General features: G+C 40.6%; 1 protein-coding gene across 1 annotated transcript in view; it reads left to right on the top strand.

The window, feature by feature from the left end:
- Positions 1-14886, top strand: part of TLCD4 (TLC domain containing 4) — a 73936-nt gene that overhangs the window by 35817 nt on the left and 23233 nt on the right. The window contains exons 7-8 of the mRNA XM_058439557.1: positions 2501-2512; positions 11500-11551. Coding sequence (XP_058295540.1) covers positions 2501-2512; positions 11500-11551 — 64 coding nt within the window. The remainder of the gene's footprint in view (positions 1-2500; positions 2513-11499; positions 11552-14886) is intronic.

The raw sequence follows: 14886 nt of genomic DNA, 5'->3' as shown, positions 1-14886 counted from the left end.
ATGCAAGAGAACTAGACAATGGGGGAATTAACAATAAGCTATGTCACCAAGTTCTTAAGTAGCCCTAGGAGGAAGAGGTGAAAGCAGCTGGCCTGCCAATCCATTCACTTCCTTGGGGGACAGGAGGGGAGAAAAAGAAGGCACGTGGCCCAGTCTAATCTCCTTGTCAACAAGACTTAGGATAAATAGAGTACTGATGTTTGTTAGGAAGAAGAAACATTAACTCTGAAATGCCCTTAGCAGGGTGTCCCTGGGTAAGGATTACCTATAGTAAAGAGAACCCAGTATCTATAAGGCACAGCTCATTGGAGAAGGTCATGTAGGCACACAGCAAGGAAAGAAAGAACTGGGTTGCCAGTGGCCCTTGATGTCCCAGACCTCTCTCTGCTTCATTTGAATTATTTGATGGTCTCTATCTCTGTAACATTTAGTAGAGCTTAATGCTAGGTAGGAACACTGTTTCACATGAATCTGATTTGGCAGTCCAGTCCTGTGCGTTAGCTCAAACCTTCATCTCTGTCTTGTAAGCAAATAATCAAAAACCTTGAATGATTACAATTAAGCAAATAGTTATTAAACATAGTAATAGATTTTGTTTCCAAACCTCAATTCTAGGTTGATGGTACCCTGAAATGGTTTCCATTAATAGGTAATAGACTGACCCAGAGTCTCAAGCACCACTGAAATGTGCTTGAGACTCTGGGTCAGTCTATTACCTGTTAAAAAATGCCCCATCATTGCCACTGTAGAACACAGTCATGTTTTTACACAGGATTCCAATTTGGGATGTCCAGAACTTATTTCCTATCAACATATAGTCGTAGTGTAGTGTAGTGCAGTGTAGTGCAGTGTAGTGTAGTATAGTAGGGAAAAGGTGCCCATTTCTGTCCAGGCCTTTGGTGGTAGAACAGTCAGTATTTAGTACCATACTAGCAGTAGTAGGTGCATAATTTAGTTCTCTTTTCCCCCCTACCTTCTAAACCTCTGGTCTTAGCCACTCCTAGCTGGTAGAAAAATTTCCCGTAGTAAGAAAATCCAGACTTCCGTAATCACTTGCTAAAACGAGAATTTTCTTTTAAGCTGCGGAAGGGATCAGAAAAATCCTGTTTTGTTTCCCCTCACAGTCATACAGAGGCCATGGCAAATGTAGATTTTACTCTATACAAAGCTCCTTAAAGGTGGATGACAGAGTAGAGACACCACACTAACCATAAATCACTTGTGAGTTTTGCCATAATTTACCAACAATGAAGTATCAGAATTTGTAATTATTTAAAAATGTTATAGAAAGATTTAATCCTATCCCTTTAATAGCATCTATCTTATTTGTATTTTAGTAGGTTTTCTTGAATAGGAGAGAAAAGGATAAAGTAACAAGGAATTATGCATAACCTGAATCTTATCTAATGACCACCTATGCTGATGGACGTATGTGTCACATGTGATGCTATCTGTCATGGGTGTATTGGATTAAATGGGCCCAGAGTCATTGATATATTGACGGGTACAGGATCAGAAAATATAGATGCAAGATTACTGAAGCATAGTTCTACACCCCAGTGTGACTCACAGAGGTTTTTTTTTTTAAGATTTTTTTATTTTTCTTTTTTTCCTACTGGCAGGATCAACCAGGTATTACAGAGGTTTTGAGCTAAGGAGGGTAGGGGATAGGGGATAGAATGAGTGGTTTCAATTAGGGATGTAAGATTTAAATATAAGATACTATTTAAAAATTAAAATGTCATCCAGGGATCAATCAGTAATACCGTAGTAATTTAAGGAATGGAAAGATCATTGTGTTAATTTCTGTTAATTTTTTTTTCTGAATATAGATGTTTGTAAAAAAAAATTGAGTTTGTAGAAATATTGGGCTTAGTAAGTATAATGTTTTCTAGGTCTGATTCTCCAGAGATAACTACTGATAGTACTTGATGTATATTCTTTTTTTTTTTTTTTTTTTTTTTTTTTGAGACGGAGTCTCGCTCGGTCGCCCAGGCTGGAGTGCAGTGGCGCAATCTCGGCTCACTGCAAGCTCCGCCTCCCGGGTTCACGCCATTCTCCTGCCTCAGCCTCTCCGAGTAGCTGGGACTACAGGCGCCCGCCACCACGCCCGGCTAATTTTTTTGTATTTTTAGTAGAGACGGGGTTTCACCCTGGTCTCGATCTCCTGACCTCGTGATCCGCCCGCCTCGGCCTCCCAAAGTGCTGGGATTACAAGCGTGAGCCACCACGCCCGGCCTTGATGTATATTCTTACAGTTTATATAAGTTTTGTATAAATGTTCATATGTATATTTATGCCTTTTTGAATTTTCTAAGAGAGCTTTTGAGATAGATGGGATTTAAACCCAGCCTTCAAAAATATGCATATTTATGTTGGAAAAAAATGTAGGGAAGGCTTCCTAGGTCAGAAAACATTTTGAGGAAAGTCACTGAGGAGATGTCAGATCTTCATGGGTGATATCGAGGACTTGGGGTGTCAGGGTATGGGATTTGTGTAGACATGGGTGATGGTTGTACATATGGATGAGTAAGATAGGGCCAGCTGATAGGTGGAGTGAAAATTCAAACTCACCAGCCCTACATTTTTGCTTTTCACGGAATAGTTGTAGGATCTTTAGCCAGAAAATAACTTAATACAATTGGCATGTTAGAAAAATAAAGCTGATGATGATATGCAGAAAAAATCTGATTGAGGGAGAGGATATCTTTTAGGAGGTGCTTGAAGTAATATAGGTGACAGATTAGAAAGAAGCTAATTTTGGTGGTTATAGCGGTGGTTATATTAATGAGGAAGAAACAAATGGGAGTCATTTTGCAGTGAGTAGAGCACAGTATCTAATTTGGATTTCAGAGAAGGAAGGGAAAGAAAAGACCAAAATGATCCAGAGCACTAGAGGAAGATGACACCATGGAAGGAAATGGGAGAAGCAGTTTGGAGAGATACTTTGAGGTGTTAAGAGGTTTTTGGAGATGCCTGGCTATCCCAGGGGAAAGTGGCCCATATGCCATTAGAAATGAAGGTTTGTGTAAAGGGCAGTGCAGTCAGGGTCAGGGACCAGAAGAAGGATGATCAGGCAAAGGATAACTCAGAAGGTAGAAAGAGAACCATAAAAGAATGCATTTGGAAGTCAGTGGTTTCCAAAAGCAATATCGGAAGCAATATTCCCTAAAAGCAAGATTGTAAATAAAAAGCTGAGATAAATAGTGTTTTAACAGAGGCCATTTAAAAAAGCTATGTTAGGTAATTCATTTTTATTTGAGGATTAGGAAACATTGACAAGCAAAAAGAAAAAATGATGCCCCAATCTCACAGCCTGTGTAACTATATTATTTATTTACTTAACATTTACATTTAGGAGTGTACTTTTTTCCTATATGCACACGTGTATATGCATATGTCAAAAACAGCATTTCTCATATAAATATATAATATGTATGTTATAAAAATGTGATCAAAACTAAAATTTAAATTTTCGTTTTACATATTGAAGTGGTTCTGGCAATCTTGGGTCAGAAAGCAAGGAACCTATCAAAGACTAATGGGACTGTGTCAGAAGGACACAAGATCCAATATGAAGGCTCTTCTGTTGGCTTAAAATGTGACATTTTGATCATCAATTAGAATAATGACTGTAGTTGATTGAAATCCATTGACTCGTGAGTTCTTAATTATATTTTTAAAAAAATGAAAGGAGAAAGCAAGCCAGTTGGGCAGTCTTGCTTGACGTCTCCTGTGGGTGCTGTTAAACGGCAGTTGAGGCTGGAATTATCTAAAGGCTCATTGGTAGGAGTTCAGTGGGAGAGTATCTATATGTGGTCCTTCCGTGTAGCTTGGGCTTCTCACAGCCTCATAATTGTGTTCTGAAGAACATTTCAAGAGTAATTGTTCCAAGAGACCCAGGAGGAAGCCGCAAGGCTTCTTAGGACCTGGCTTCAGAAGACTCACTACATAGGTAATTCCAGTATATTCTATTTATCAAGTGAGTTGCTAAGGGCAGATCAGATTTAAGAGGTGGGAAATAAGACCACCTCTTGATATGAGGAACATTTTGCACATACAGGGAGGGAAGGAATTGAGGTGGCCCTGTTCAGACACTATCCATATCTTGATTTGTCAATATTGGGTAATAATGTTAGATAGTATTTTCTTGCTGTGGTGGACAAGAATTTAATGTTCATACCTCTGTTTGCCTTCCCTTCTTCCTCCCAGTGTAGTTAGGGAATGCTAGTTGTCACTCAGTTCCTTTTAAAACTTTAAGTATTCTTATCTCTGGTCCTATAGCACCCCTTGATACTTAATTTTTTCTTTTTCTTTTTTTTTTTTTTTTGATACAGAGTCTCATTCTGTTGCCCAGGCTGGAGTGCAGTGGCACTGTCAGGGCTCACTGCAGCCTTGACATCCCAGGGCCAAGCGATCCGCCTGCCTCAGCCTCCTGAGTAGCTGAGACATTTACCACTATACCTGGCTAATTTTTAAAAATTTTCTGTAGAGATGGGGTCAGCCTATGTTGCCCAGGCTGGTCTCAAACTGCTAGGCTCAAGTGATCCTCCTGCCTCAGCCTCCCAAAGTGCTAGAATTACAGGCATGATTCACCATCTCTGGGCTCTTGATACTTTATTTATTTATTTATTTATTTTATACTTTAAGTTCTAGGGTACATGTACACAACATGCAGGTTTGTTACATATGTATACATGTGTCATGTTGGTGTGCTGCACCCATTAACTCATCATTTACATTAGGTATATCTCCTAATGCTATCCATCCCCCCTCCCCCCACCCCATGACAGGCCCCGGTGTGTGCTGTTCTCCATCCTGTGTCCAAGTGTTCTCATTGGTCACTTCCCACCTATGAGTGAAAACATGCGGTGTTTGGTTTTCTGTCCTTGCCATAGTTTGCTCAGAATGATGGTTTCCAGCTTCATCTATGTCCCTACAAAGGACATGAACTCATTCTTTTTTATGGCTGCATAGTATTCCATGGTGTATATGTGCCACATTTTCTTAATCCAGTCTATCATTGATGGACATTTGGGTTGGTTCCAAGTCTTTGCTGTTGTGAATAGTGCCGCAATAAACATATGTGTGCGTGTGTCTTTACAGCAGCATGAATTATAATCCTTTGGGTTTTGAGCCAGTAATGAGATGGCTGGGTCAAATGGTATTTCTACTTCTAGATCCAGCAAATATTTCAAGAACAGCAAATATTGCAGAATGGCAAATGTTGCTGCCTGATCCTTCCTCTGGAAGCTTCGTCTCAGAGGGGCACCCAGCCGTATAAGGTGTCGGTCGGCCCCTACTGGGAGGTGCCTCCCAGTTAGGCTACTCAGGGGTCAGGGGTCCACTTGAGGAGGTAGTCTGTCTGTTCTCAGATCTCAAACTCTGTGCTGGGAGAACCACTACTGTCTTCAAAGCTGTCAGACAGGGATGTTTAATTCTGCAGAAGTTTCTGCTGCCTTTTGTTCAGCTATGCCCTGCCCCCAGAGGTGGAGTCTACAGAGGCAGGCAGGCCTCCTTGAGCTGTGATGGGCTCCACCCAGTTCAAGCTTCCAGGCCGCTTTGTTTACCTACTCAAGCCTCAGCAATGGTGGATGCGCCTCCCCCAGCCTCGCTGGTGCGTTGCAGTTCGATCTCAGACTGCTGTGCTAGCAGTGAGTGAGGCTCTGTGGGCATGGGACCCTCCGAGCCAGGCATGGGATATAATCTTCCTGGTGTGCTGTTTGTTAAGGCTGTTGGAAAAGCTCAATATTAGGGTGGGAGTGTCCCAGTTTTCAGGTACCATCTGCCACGGCTTTCCTTGGCTAGGAAAGGGAATTCCTGACCCCTTGTGCTTCCCGGGTGAGGCGATGCCTCGCCCTGCTTCAGCTCACGCTCTGTGGGCTGCACTCAGTGTCTGACAAGTCCCAGTGAGATGAATGCGGTACCTCAGTTGGAAATGCAGAAGTCACCCGTCTTCTGGGTTGCTCACGCTGGGAGCTGTAGACTGGAGCTGTTCCTATTTGGCCATCTTGGAACCCCCCCGCCCCCCACCCCCCCCCCCCCCCGCCACCTCTTGATACTTTTAAAAATGAAGGTATTAGTGCCCCAATTTTTTCTTCTACTTCTCTAACTCCTACTTTGTTTCTTAGTTTTTATCACTTGTACTTTTGTATTGCTGAGAATTAAAAATATCTACTTTGTATTCTGTAATCATAGTAAGTTTTTCTTTGTAGCCAGTTGATCTACACACAGAAAATCAGTAAAGTATTTATTATGATTGTATTAAAATAGTTGATTGCAGGACCCAGACTACATTTCCTGTGTAATTTTTTTGGAGTTTCTAATTGCCTTCCTTTTTTTCCCCCCATCATTTGCCTTTAGTACATATTTGAGTAGTTTCATATTCTCAAGGTTACTACTCCATCTCTGCAACCGTCTTTTCCCAGCTCCCACATACCTGCTCCAGGAGTTCACTGTTCTGCTGCAGTCTGAACAGATTGCTGTCTGGGCTGCTGCCCAGTGGCCTGGGGCTCCCTGTCATTCCAGTCTTGGGCTGAAGTCACTGTTTCCTCAATCCCATGTCTTTGACTTTCTTGTTTATTCACTCATTTTGCTGCAGCATATCCTCAAATGATATCTAAGAAAGCGAAGGAGGTAAACTCTGAGTCTTTTGCAAGTTCTGAAGATGTTTTTATTCTCAGACTATCTGGTGGTATCATTATCTTTATTGGTGGCATATGGATATGTAATAATATTTAACCAATGACGTATTGTTATGTGTTTCAGTGTCATAGGTAACTTTGAGTGAATATCCATATATCTTCCCATTTGTGCACATGAATAATTATTTTCAAAGAATAATTTTGTTGAGTGGAATTCTTGGGCAAATAGTATGTGTGTGTGTGTTTTTTGTTTTTTTTTTTTCCTCAGACAAAGTCTTGCTGTTGTCCCCCAGGGTGGAGTGCAATGGCGTGATCTTGGCTCACTGCAACCTCCGCTTCCCAGGTTCAAGCGATTCTCCTGCCTCAGCCTCCCAAGTAGCTGGGATTACAGGCACCTGCCACCACGCCCGGCTAATTTTTGTATTTTTTAGTAGAGACAGAGTTTCACCATGTTGGCAGGCTGGTCTTGAACTGCTGACCTCAGGTGATCCACCCGCCTCGGCCTCCCAGAGTGCTGGGATCACAGACATGAGCCACTGCGCCCGGCCTAATATATGTATGTTTTAAGGATATTGATTCATTCTGCCAAAATTTTCTTCAGAGAACCGTTGTGTAATTGGTTCTTTTCATCAAGAGGCTGCTTGGTTTCTGTTGTTTGTTTTATTTTTGTTTTGTGAAGACTGCAGTTAATAGGGATCAGGAACTCTGAAAAGGGTTGACTAGAAGAGTCTTTACCTGAGCAATGTGGAAATGATACTGGGAAAGAAAATAAACATATACTGTCTGTAAATATCAGAAGGTTTATATGAAAAAGAGATTGGATTCAATTAAGTTTTTTGGGTTGCGAGGATCAGAAGTAGGACAGGCAGGTGTAAATCTGAGAGAGCAGTATAGTTTTGGGACTTTTGAATAGCAGTCCCAAGTTGCAGTGAGCTGCTTACAACTCCTCACCATGGGGTAGTCCACTCTAAGCTGAGGGCAAACTGGAAGAACTTTTGTGGGTGGGATTTAAAAATCTATGGGTAATAGAAAGTAGGTAATTTTCAGAGGCCGTTTCAACCATGCCACACTGTGGTATGATGAACATAAAGTCATCATGAACACAGTTAAGTTTGGGTTGGATGAAATATAGTTGTGCAAAGGGAGATGAAAAGCTGACAAAAACCATAGGATCAATAAAACAGTTTAGTTTACCCTTAGAAGTATTAATTTTCCTTTTCATCCTGGATGCTTTTCTGCAATAAGTAGAAAGTAACAACTACTTTTGGAGGGTGATTTGTTCATGTAAGGTTATCTTTTATAGTAAAATAGCAGTGTTCATTAGTAGTGCATCCAGTCCTTCCTCACTGTAATGATCTGTCTAATCATCCATTCCTCCCCATCATCCAGGCCTGAACCTTAGACCTGTGTGGTCACCCTTGCATCAGTAACTAGGTGTGAATGATTGCACCTAGGCAGGAAGGAATAGGCCCTTTTAGGCCTTGTCTTTATAATAAGAAAATTTACCTTGTTCAGTTGTTTTTTTAGAGACAAAGTCTCACTCTGTCACTCACGCTGGAGTACAGTGGTGCAGTCATAGCTTGCTACGGCCTTAACTCCTGAGCTCAAGTGATCCTCCTGCCTCAGCCTCCTGAGTAGCTGGGACTATAGGCACACGCCACCATGCCTGGCTAATTAAAAAAAAATTTTTTTTTGTAGACGTAGGGTCTCACTATGTTGACCAGGCTGGCCGGGAACTCCTGATCTCAAGCGATCCTCCTGCCTCAACCTCCTAAAGTGTTGGGATTATATGCGTGAGCCACTGTACCTAGTCCTTTTTCCTCTTTTGAGTGCCTTCTCTTTTGAGCGCCGCATACTGATGGCCATCAGTATTTTTCCTGATGGCCATCAGTATGCGTCTCATTTTATTCTCATGTCAGTCTTGCTATAAAGATGGCATTGTGCCCATTTTAAAATGGAGAAACCGAAATTTAGATTAGCTTTGCCCAAAGTTGCCACCAGAGCTAGGATTCAAATCCTGCCCTCCATACCACAGGCCTATTGTCATTAACTATCTCCGCCTCCCAAAACTTAATTGTTTTTAACTATCCCTGCCTCCCAAAATGTAATTGCTTAATTATAATAATGAATTGCTCAAATAGAGTAAGTTTTAAAAAGTTTGCCAATAAATATTTCTGGAAATTCTGTCAGCATTGGGATATAGTGGTGGTATCTGTTGGGAAAAGCTGAGTGTTGGGAGAGAAGCTGAGGCAGGGCTTGCATGTCTGACATAATGTAAGAGAGTCTTGGAACATGTCCGGGGTCCAGGGTCTAAAAGCCCTCGTGGCCCTTGGAACACCAAGCTCTGTGCCAAAAGGCGGAAGGCTACCCTGACGCACCGTAATCTAAGCCCACGACATAAAACTGCTCGTGGCTTGGATAGAATCCAGGGCTCGTGGCTCTGGAATGTGTCTAGACTTGCTAGCTCCTTGCTCCTTGCTCTCCCAGGATCGATTGTATCTTGAGTTAAAAGAACCTGCTCTCCGTTATCTCAAGTAGCAGAGGAGATGTTAAACCATCACAGCTGTAAATCATGTGCTTAATGCAACGCTCCCTTTCGACCCCCACATTCTCACCACCTGTTTCTTTGATCACCAATAAATAGCCTGGGCTTCCAGAGCTTGCGGCCTTCGCAGCCTCCATACTTAGTGTTGGCCCTCTGGACCTACTTTCTCTCGTAAACTGTCTTTTTTCATTCCTTTGACTCCGCCAGACTTCATCACCCCACGACCTGTTGTTGGGTCCATCACCCCAACAGTACCAAATGGCATTCCTAGACACTTCCATCTATCTGTGAGAGTACTTAGCTCCTTGCAAATATCTACATTTCCTGTTCCTAACTCACAGAGAGTTAATTTTAACTCTCTCGTTTTATGTTGTATAAAGTGATGAGGACGATGATGGTAGTAATGTCAGCCATATAGTCCTAACAACAGCCCTGTTTAAAAGTATTAACCCTTTGTTATAGATTTCTTGGAATAGGATCAGAGGAGTTCAGTGATAGGCACAAGGTCACACGGCTAGTAAGGTCAGAGCTATAACCCTGGTTTGTCTTTCTTTTAGACTACATCCTATTGCTCTTGGTTTGCTAGTGTGCTCACTAGCTGTCTGCTTCTAGATGTTTTACTTCTGTTACAATGGCCCCACATTCCCCTACCTCTTCTACTTGCTTACCCACTTTTACCAGCCTTGCTTCACTAACTCTAAATCTATCAGTGTTTGGAGATTCAGACATTTTTATTTTCTCATAACAAATTTGATAACTTCTAATTCCGTTCCGCGATATCTTTATGAGATTAAAATCTGGATGGTTTTCTCCTTTTCTTTTGGAATGAAATGTGAGTGTTCTTTTTTTTTTTTTTTTTTTTAAGAGGCAGGGTCTCACTAATGTTGCCCTGGCTGGGCTCAAATGATCCTCCTGCCTCTGCTGGCATTATAGGCATGAGCCACCACGTCCAGCCAAAGGCTAATATTCTGATAATCCTCTCTCCCACTCAGAAATAGGCTTGAAGGACTCTTGGGATTTTGACTTTAGAGGTCATGTGCTTGTTTAACAGCACTGAGAAGGCAAGGTTCAACTCAGGAAACACGGGCCAGGCACTGTGTGAGGCTTTATGGATATAATAGTGAATAAGGAACAGGAAATGTAGATAATTGCAAGGAGCTAAGTACTCTCACAGATAAGCAGAGAGATCTGCGGAGGCAATTGACTGGGGGTTCTCCCAGCTAAGAGTTAAGGGGTCAGGAAAAACTTTTCTAGAGGAATGTAGCAGGTCCACCTTAAGAGCTGTGCAGTCTGGGGTGGGTGTTTGTAAACCTTTGCTCAGCATGGTTTCTGAGAAGTAGGGAGCTAGCTCCTTGGGGCTTATAGATCGCTGGCTATTTCTAGACTAGGAAAGCACTTCTCTCACTTTAATGTACCTTGGACTCACCTGGAGGGCCTGCAAAACACAGCTGCTGGTCCTACCCCTCATGGTTTCCCATTCAGTATGTCTTGGACGGGGCCCTGGAGTATGCATATCTAGCAAGTTCTCAGGTCATGCTGATGCTGCTTATCTGGGAACTACAAGAGAACCATTGGGCTAGAAATACTAGAACTAACTATTCTCTTTGGGAAGAGGAGAGAGGAATGAGAAGAGCCAAGATGTTATGCCCAGCTTTTTTCAAATTCAAGAGACAGTTTCCTCAAAGCGTGGAAAATTTGTACTTTGGCCAAAGTTGTTTAGATGAACATAACATCAAATTTACCATTTTTACACTGACTCTTTTAATACTTAATGAAATTCATGAAGTCAGGTTTTATCTGATATTAATTTGGTACTTTGGTTAATGCTTTTAATTCTTTACCAGTATGAAAGGAGTCAGAAAAAGTAATCTTTTAAACTCTCAAAAAAGGTCTTAAATATAGTATATTTCATGATTTTTTTTTATTTTTAAAGTTAATATTAACTAGAGAGAAATTTTTAGAATTTTTTTAAATTTTAAGAAATGGTCTCTCTGTGTCACCTAGGCTGGTAGGCAGTAGTGTGATCACAGCTCACAGCCACAACCTCAAACTTCTGGGTTCAGGTGATCTTCCTGCCTTAGCCTTCTGAGTAGCTGAGTCAGACTACAGGTGTGCACCATTGCACCCACGCTAAAATGGTTCTTAAAGTTTAATTAAGGCTCAGGCTGTTGCTGCTATAGTATTTTGATATTTTACATGACTTTGGGGAGTCTGCTTTAAAATGCTTTATAAGTTGTATAAAAATAAATTTTGGTATTTGATCTTATCTTTGGAAAAACTATTTATTTGAAGGATAAGTAAGAAATTTAGCAAGAATTTTGGCTGACCTTAGGAGCACATTAGCTCATAACATTTTGCAGCAGTCTGGTCTGTCATGTTCTCTAAACATTGAACGTAGTTATGTAGAATGCCATAGACTTAGAACAACTAAAGAGAATTGTTAGGAAAAATAGATCAGAAGAAAAATCACCTTTGATGGGAGAAAGTCAGTGTTATGAATGAGAGATTATCCTTAAGGAATAAAAAGTTCACCTATAAGTTTTTTAATGCTTCATGTTTATTACATACATGAATCTATCTTAGTGCGGGGTTATAATAATATAAATCATTCTTTTTTTTTTTTTTTTTTTTTTGGGACAGAGTCTCGCTCTGTCCCCCAGGCTGGAGTGCAGTGGCGTGATTTTGACTCACTGCAAGCTCCACCTCCCAGGTTCATGCCATTCTCCTGCCTCAGCCTCCCGAGTAGCTGGGACTATAGGCGCCCGCCACCACGCCTGGCTAATTTTTTGTATTTTTAGTAGAGACAGGGTTTCACTGTATTAGCCAGGATGGTCTCGATCTCCTGACCTCGTGATCTGTCTGCTTTGGCCTCCCAAAGTACTGGGATTACAGGCGTGAGCCACCGCGCCTAGCCATAATACAAATCTTTCTAAGATGTTTATGTCTGGCTCAAGTAAGAATCTCATTAAAATAACTTTTTCCTTTCATTTTTTTGTCCCCTCAAGAGTCATATTTTAGTTGTGTACTATTTTCACAGTTGTTCTTTGCCCTAATTTGCTACAGAATTTAACTATAGAGGTAGCAAAAAAACAGAACATTTAATTTCTCTTATTTTACTTTACTTGTTATTTTAACTTCTTCTTAAATATTCCAAGCAATTCTTTTGAGAAAACTCACCTAAACTTTAAACAAGCCACCAAATTTTTTCATTAAAAAAGCGCACAAAATACCTAAGGAGTTTGAAATGCAAATGGCAATTTGTTCCTTATTATCTTTAAAGTGGTTCTTTATGCTGAATAAATTAGAGGGCTCAGACATTTGTGCTTTTCTCATCCCTTTTTTTAGCCACAAATGTGATTTCGAATATGTATTAAAATGAATTATTTATTTGTTATTTTAGATTTTTGTATAGAGATGGGGTTTTGCTATGTTTGCCCAAGCTGGTCTCGAACCTCCAGGCTCAAGTGATCCTCTTGCCTCGGCCTCCCAATGTGCTGGGATTACTTTTGTGAGCCACTATGCCCAGCCTAAATGCATTTATAATAAAACAAAGATGAGAGTGGCCTGTTCAGAGCTATCCTAGTCGTACCATTTTACCACTGAAAATCCTGCAGCCTGGGAAACCCCTTCCTGTGATACAAAAAAAAAAATCACCGGCAGCTATGATTTGCAGTTCACAATAATGGATCATGCACTGATGCAACTTAAGTGTGTTGTAATTGTGAGCAGTAACAGTCTATCATTGACATTGCCCATTGGATTAACTGTTTTGATTTGTATTGATATAGTGTTAGTTTAACGTACCACTCTGAATTTTGTGACTGTATTTTCTGAGAGTTCAGATAATGAAAATGAGAACAGTTATGATATCAACACCAGAGTGTCCCAGACATCACTGAGAAGGAAAGTTATTACTGTATATGGAAATCTATGTTATTTTATATATATTAGTATATAATGATATGTTATAGACAGAGGGAAAGACACATAAAATTTAATTAGGGAGATAGAACATACTGTACAATAGGCAGGAAAGAATGTGGGATTGGGCGTTGTTATGGTTTGAATTGTGTCCCCTCCAAAATTCATAGGTTGAAGTCATAACTCCCAGTACCTTAGAATGTAACCTCAGTTGGAAATAGGGTCATTGTAGATGTAGTTAGTTAAGATGAGTTTGTATTAAAATATGGTGGGCCCCTAATCCACTATGACTGGTCTCCTTGTGAAAAGGGGAAATTTGGACAGACATGCACACAGGGATAATGTCACGTGGAGACTGGAGTTAGGCTGCCACAAGCCAAGGAACTGCAGGAAGCTGGCAGAGAGTCCTAGAACAGATTCTTCCCTAGTGCCTGCAGAGAGCACATGACCCTGTTAACCCCTTGATCTTGGACTTCTAGCCTCTATAACTGTGAGACAATACATTTCTGTTGCTTAAACCACCCAGTTTTTGGTACTTTGTTATGACAGCGCTAACAAACTAATACAGGCTTGGTGAAGGAGATGTGCAAGCACCTAAGGAGACTGTGTCTCTCAACTCTGGGATAAGACAGGCAAGCGCATCTAAATTAATCTGCACTTCTTCCATCTTGTTTAAATAAAAGCATTTAGTATAACAGAAAACTAGAATAATTTCAAATAAATACCTGTTCTTCATATTTGTGTGTTAAAGTAATAAAACCTGTGCATAATTCTTTCTCCTACATTGTTATGTCTCTGGACTGGTATGGCTGTGCCCTGGTTGACTCTCTGAAAAGTTGGTCACCCCCTGTGCATTCAGTGCTCTTCTTGCGTGCTGTTTCTGTGTCTTTGGCCATCCCTCTTTCCTTCTTCCTCATCACACATTCCAGTATTGCTAAGGATAATGAATTTGTGATTATAAAAAGTCTTAGATTAACCTTGTTAAAGGTAGTTCTTATAATCTGGCTTAGAATTTTGAATCCCTAAAATAATTTTCATGAATACTAAAAATCATCAAATTAAAAGTCCACCTATTTTTTTTTAATGCTTCATATTGTTCTCATTTGGAAGGCAGCATGGTAGAGCCAGTAGAAAAATAGTTTCAAAACTTTTGTTCACATCTAATGTATTGGGGTGGGGAGGACTGTTTTCTTTGGCATGTAATCATAATTCAGATTTAATTGGAAGTGCTGAAGTGACTCCATTTACTTAGTAGCAATTTTTAAAGTATATTAAGTAAAATTTTTAGAATGTATACTTTTGGTTTTCCTTCCAATGTTTACTAACTCCGCTAAACTTTTCATATTATTTAATTGGTAGAATGTACTAGGTATTATGTTTAAATTTAGAAAGGTCTCAAAGATCCTAAATTTAGCTCTAGGAGCTTCTGATTCACAAATATATTTTTCAGAACAAACATGGTGGCATATGTTGTCATAATGGGCATATATACCTGAACTCAAAGGCTTATGTATTGTTATTTAGAAAAAGTGCTTTCTTGAGATTTTTAAGGTGCTTCCACTTAGTAATGGATATAAAGTGAGTTACTATCAGGTGTTAAATTGTTATAAAACGGGCCGGGCGCGGTGGCTCACGCTTGTAATCCCAGCACTTTGGGAGGCCGAGGCGGGCGGATCACGAGGTCAGGAGATCGAGACCACGGTGAAACCCCGTCTCTACCAAAAATACAAAAAATTAGCCGGGCGTGGTGGCGGGCGCCTGTAGTCCCAGCTACTC

Source organism: Hylobates moloch, unplaced genomic scaffold (genome assembly GCF_009828535.3).
Source record: "Hylobates moloch isolate HMO894 unplaced genomic scaffold, HMol_V3 SCAFFOLD_5, whole genome shotgun sequence".
Classification (NCBI taxonomy): domain Eukaryota; kingdom Metazoa; phylum Chordata; class Mammalia; order Primates; family Hylobatidae; genus Hylobates; species Hylobates moloch.
The sequence above is the reverse complement of the archived record's forward strand: the minus strand, read 5'-3'. Positions and strand labels throughout refer to the sequence as shown.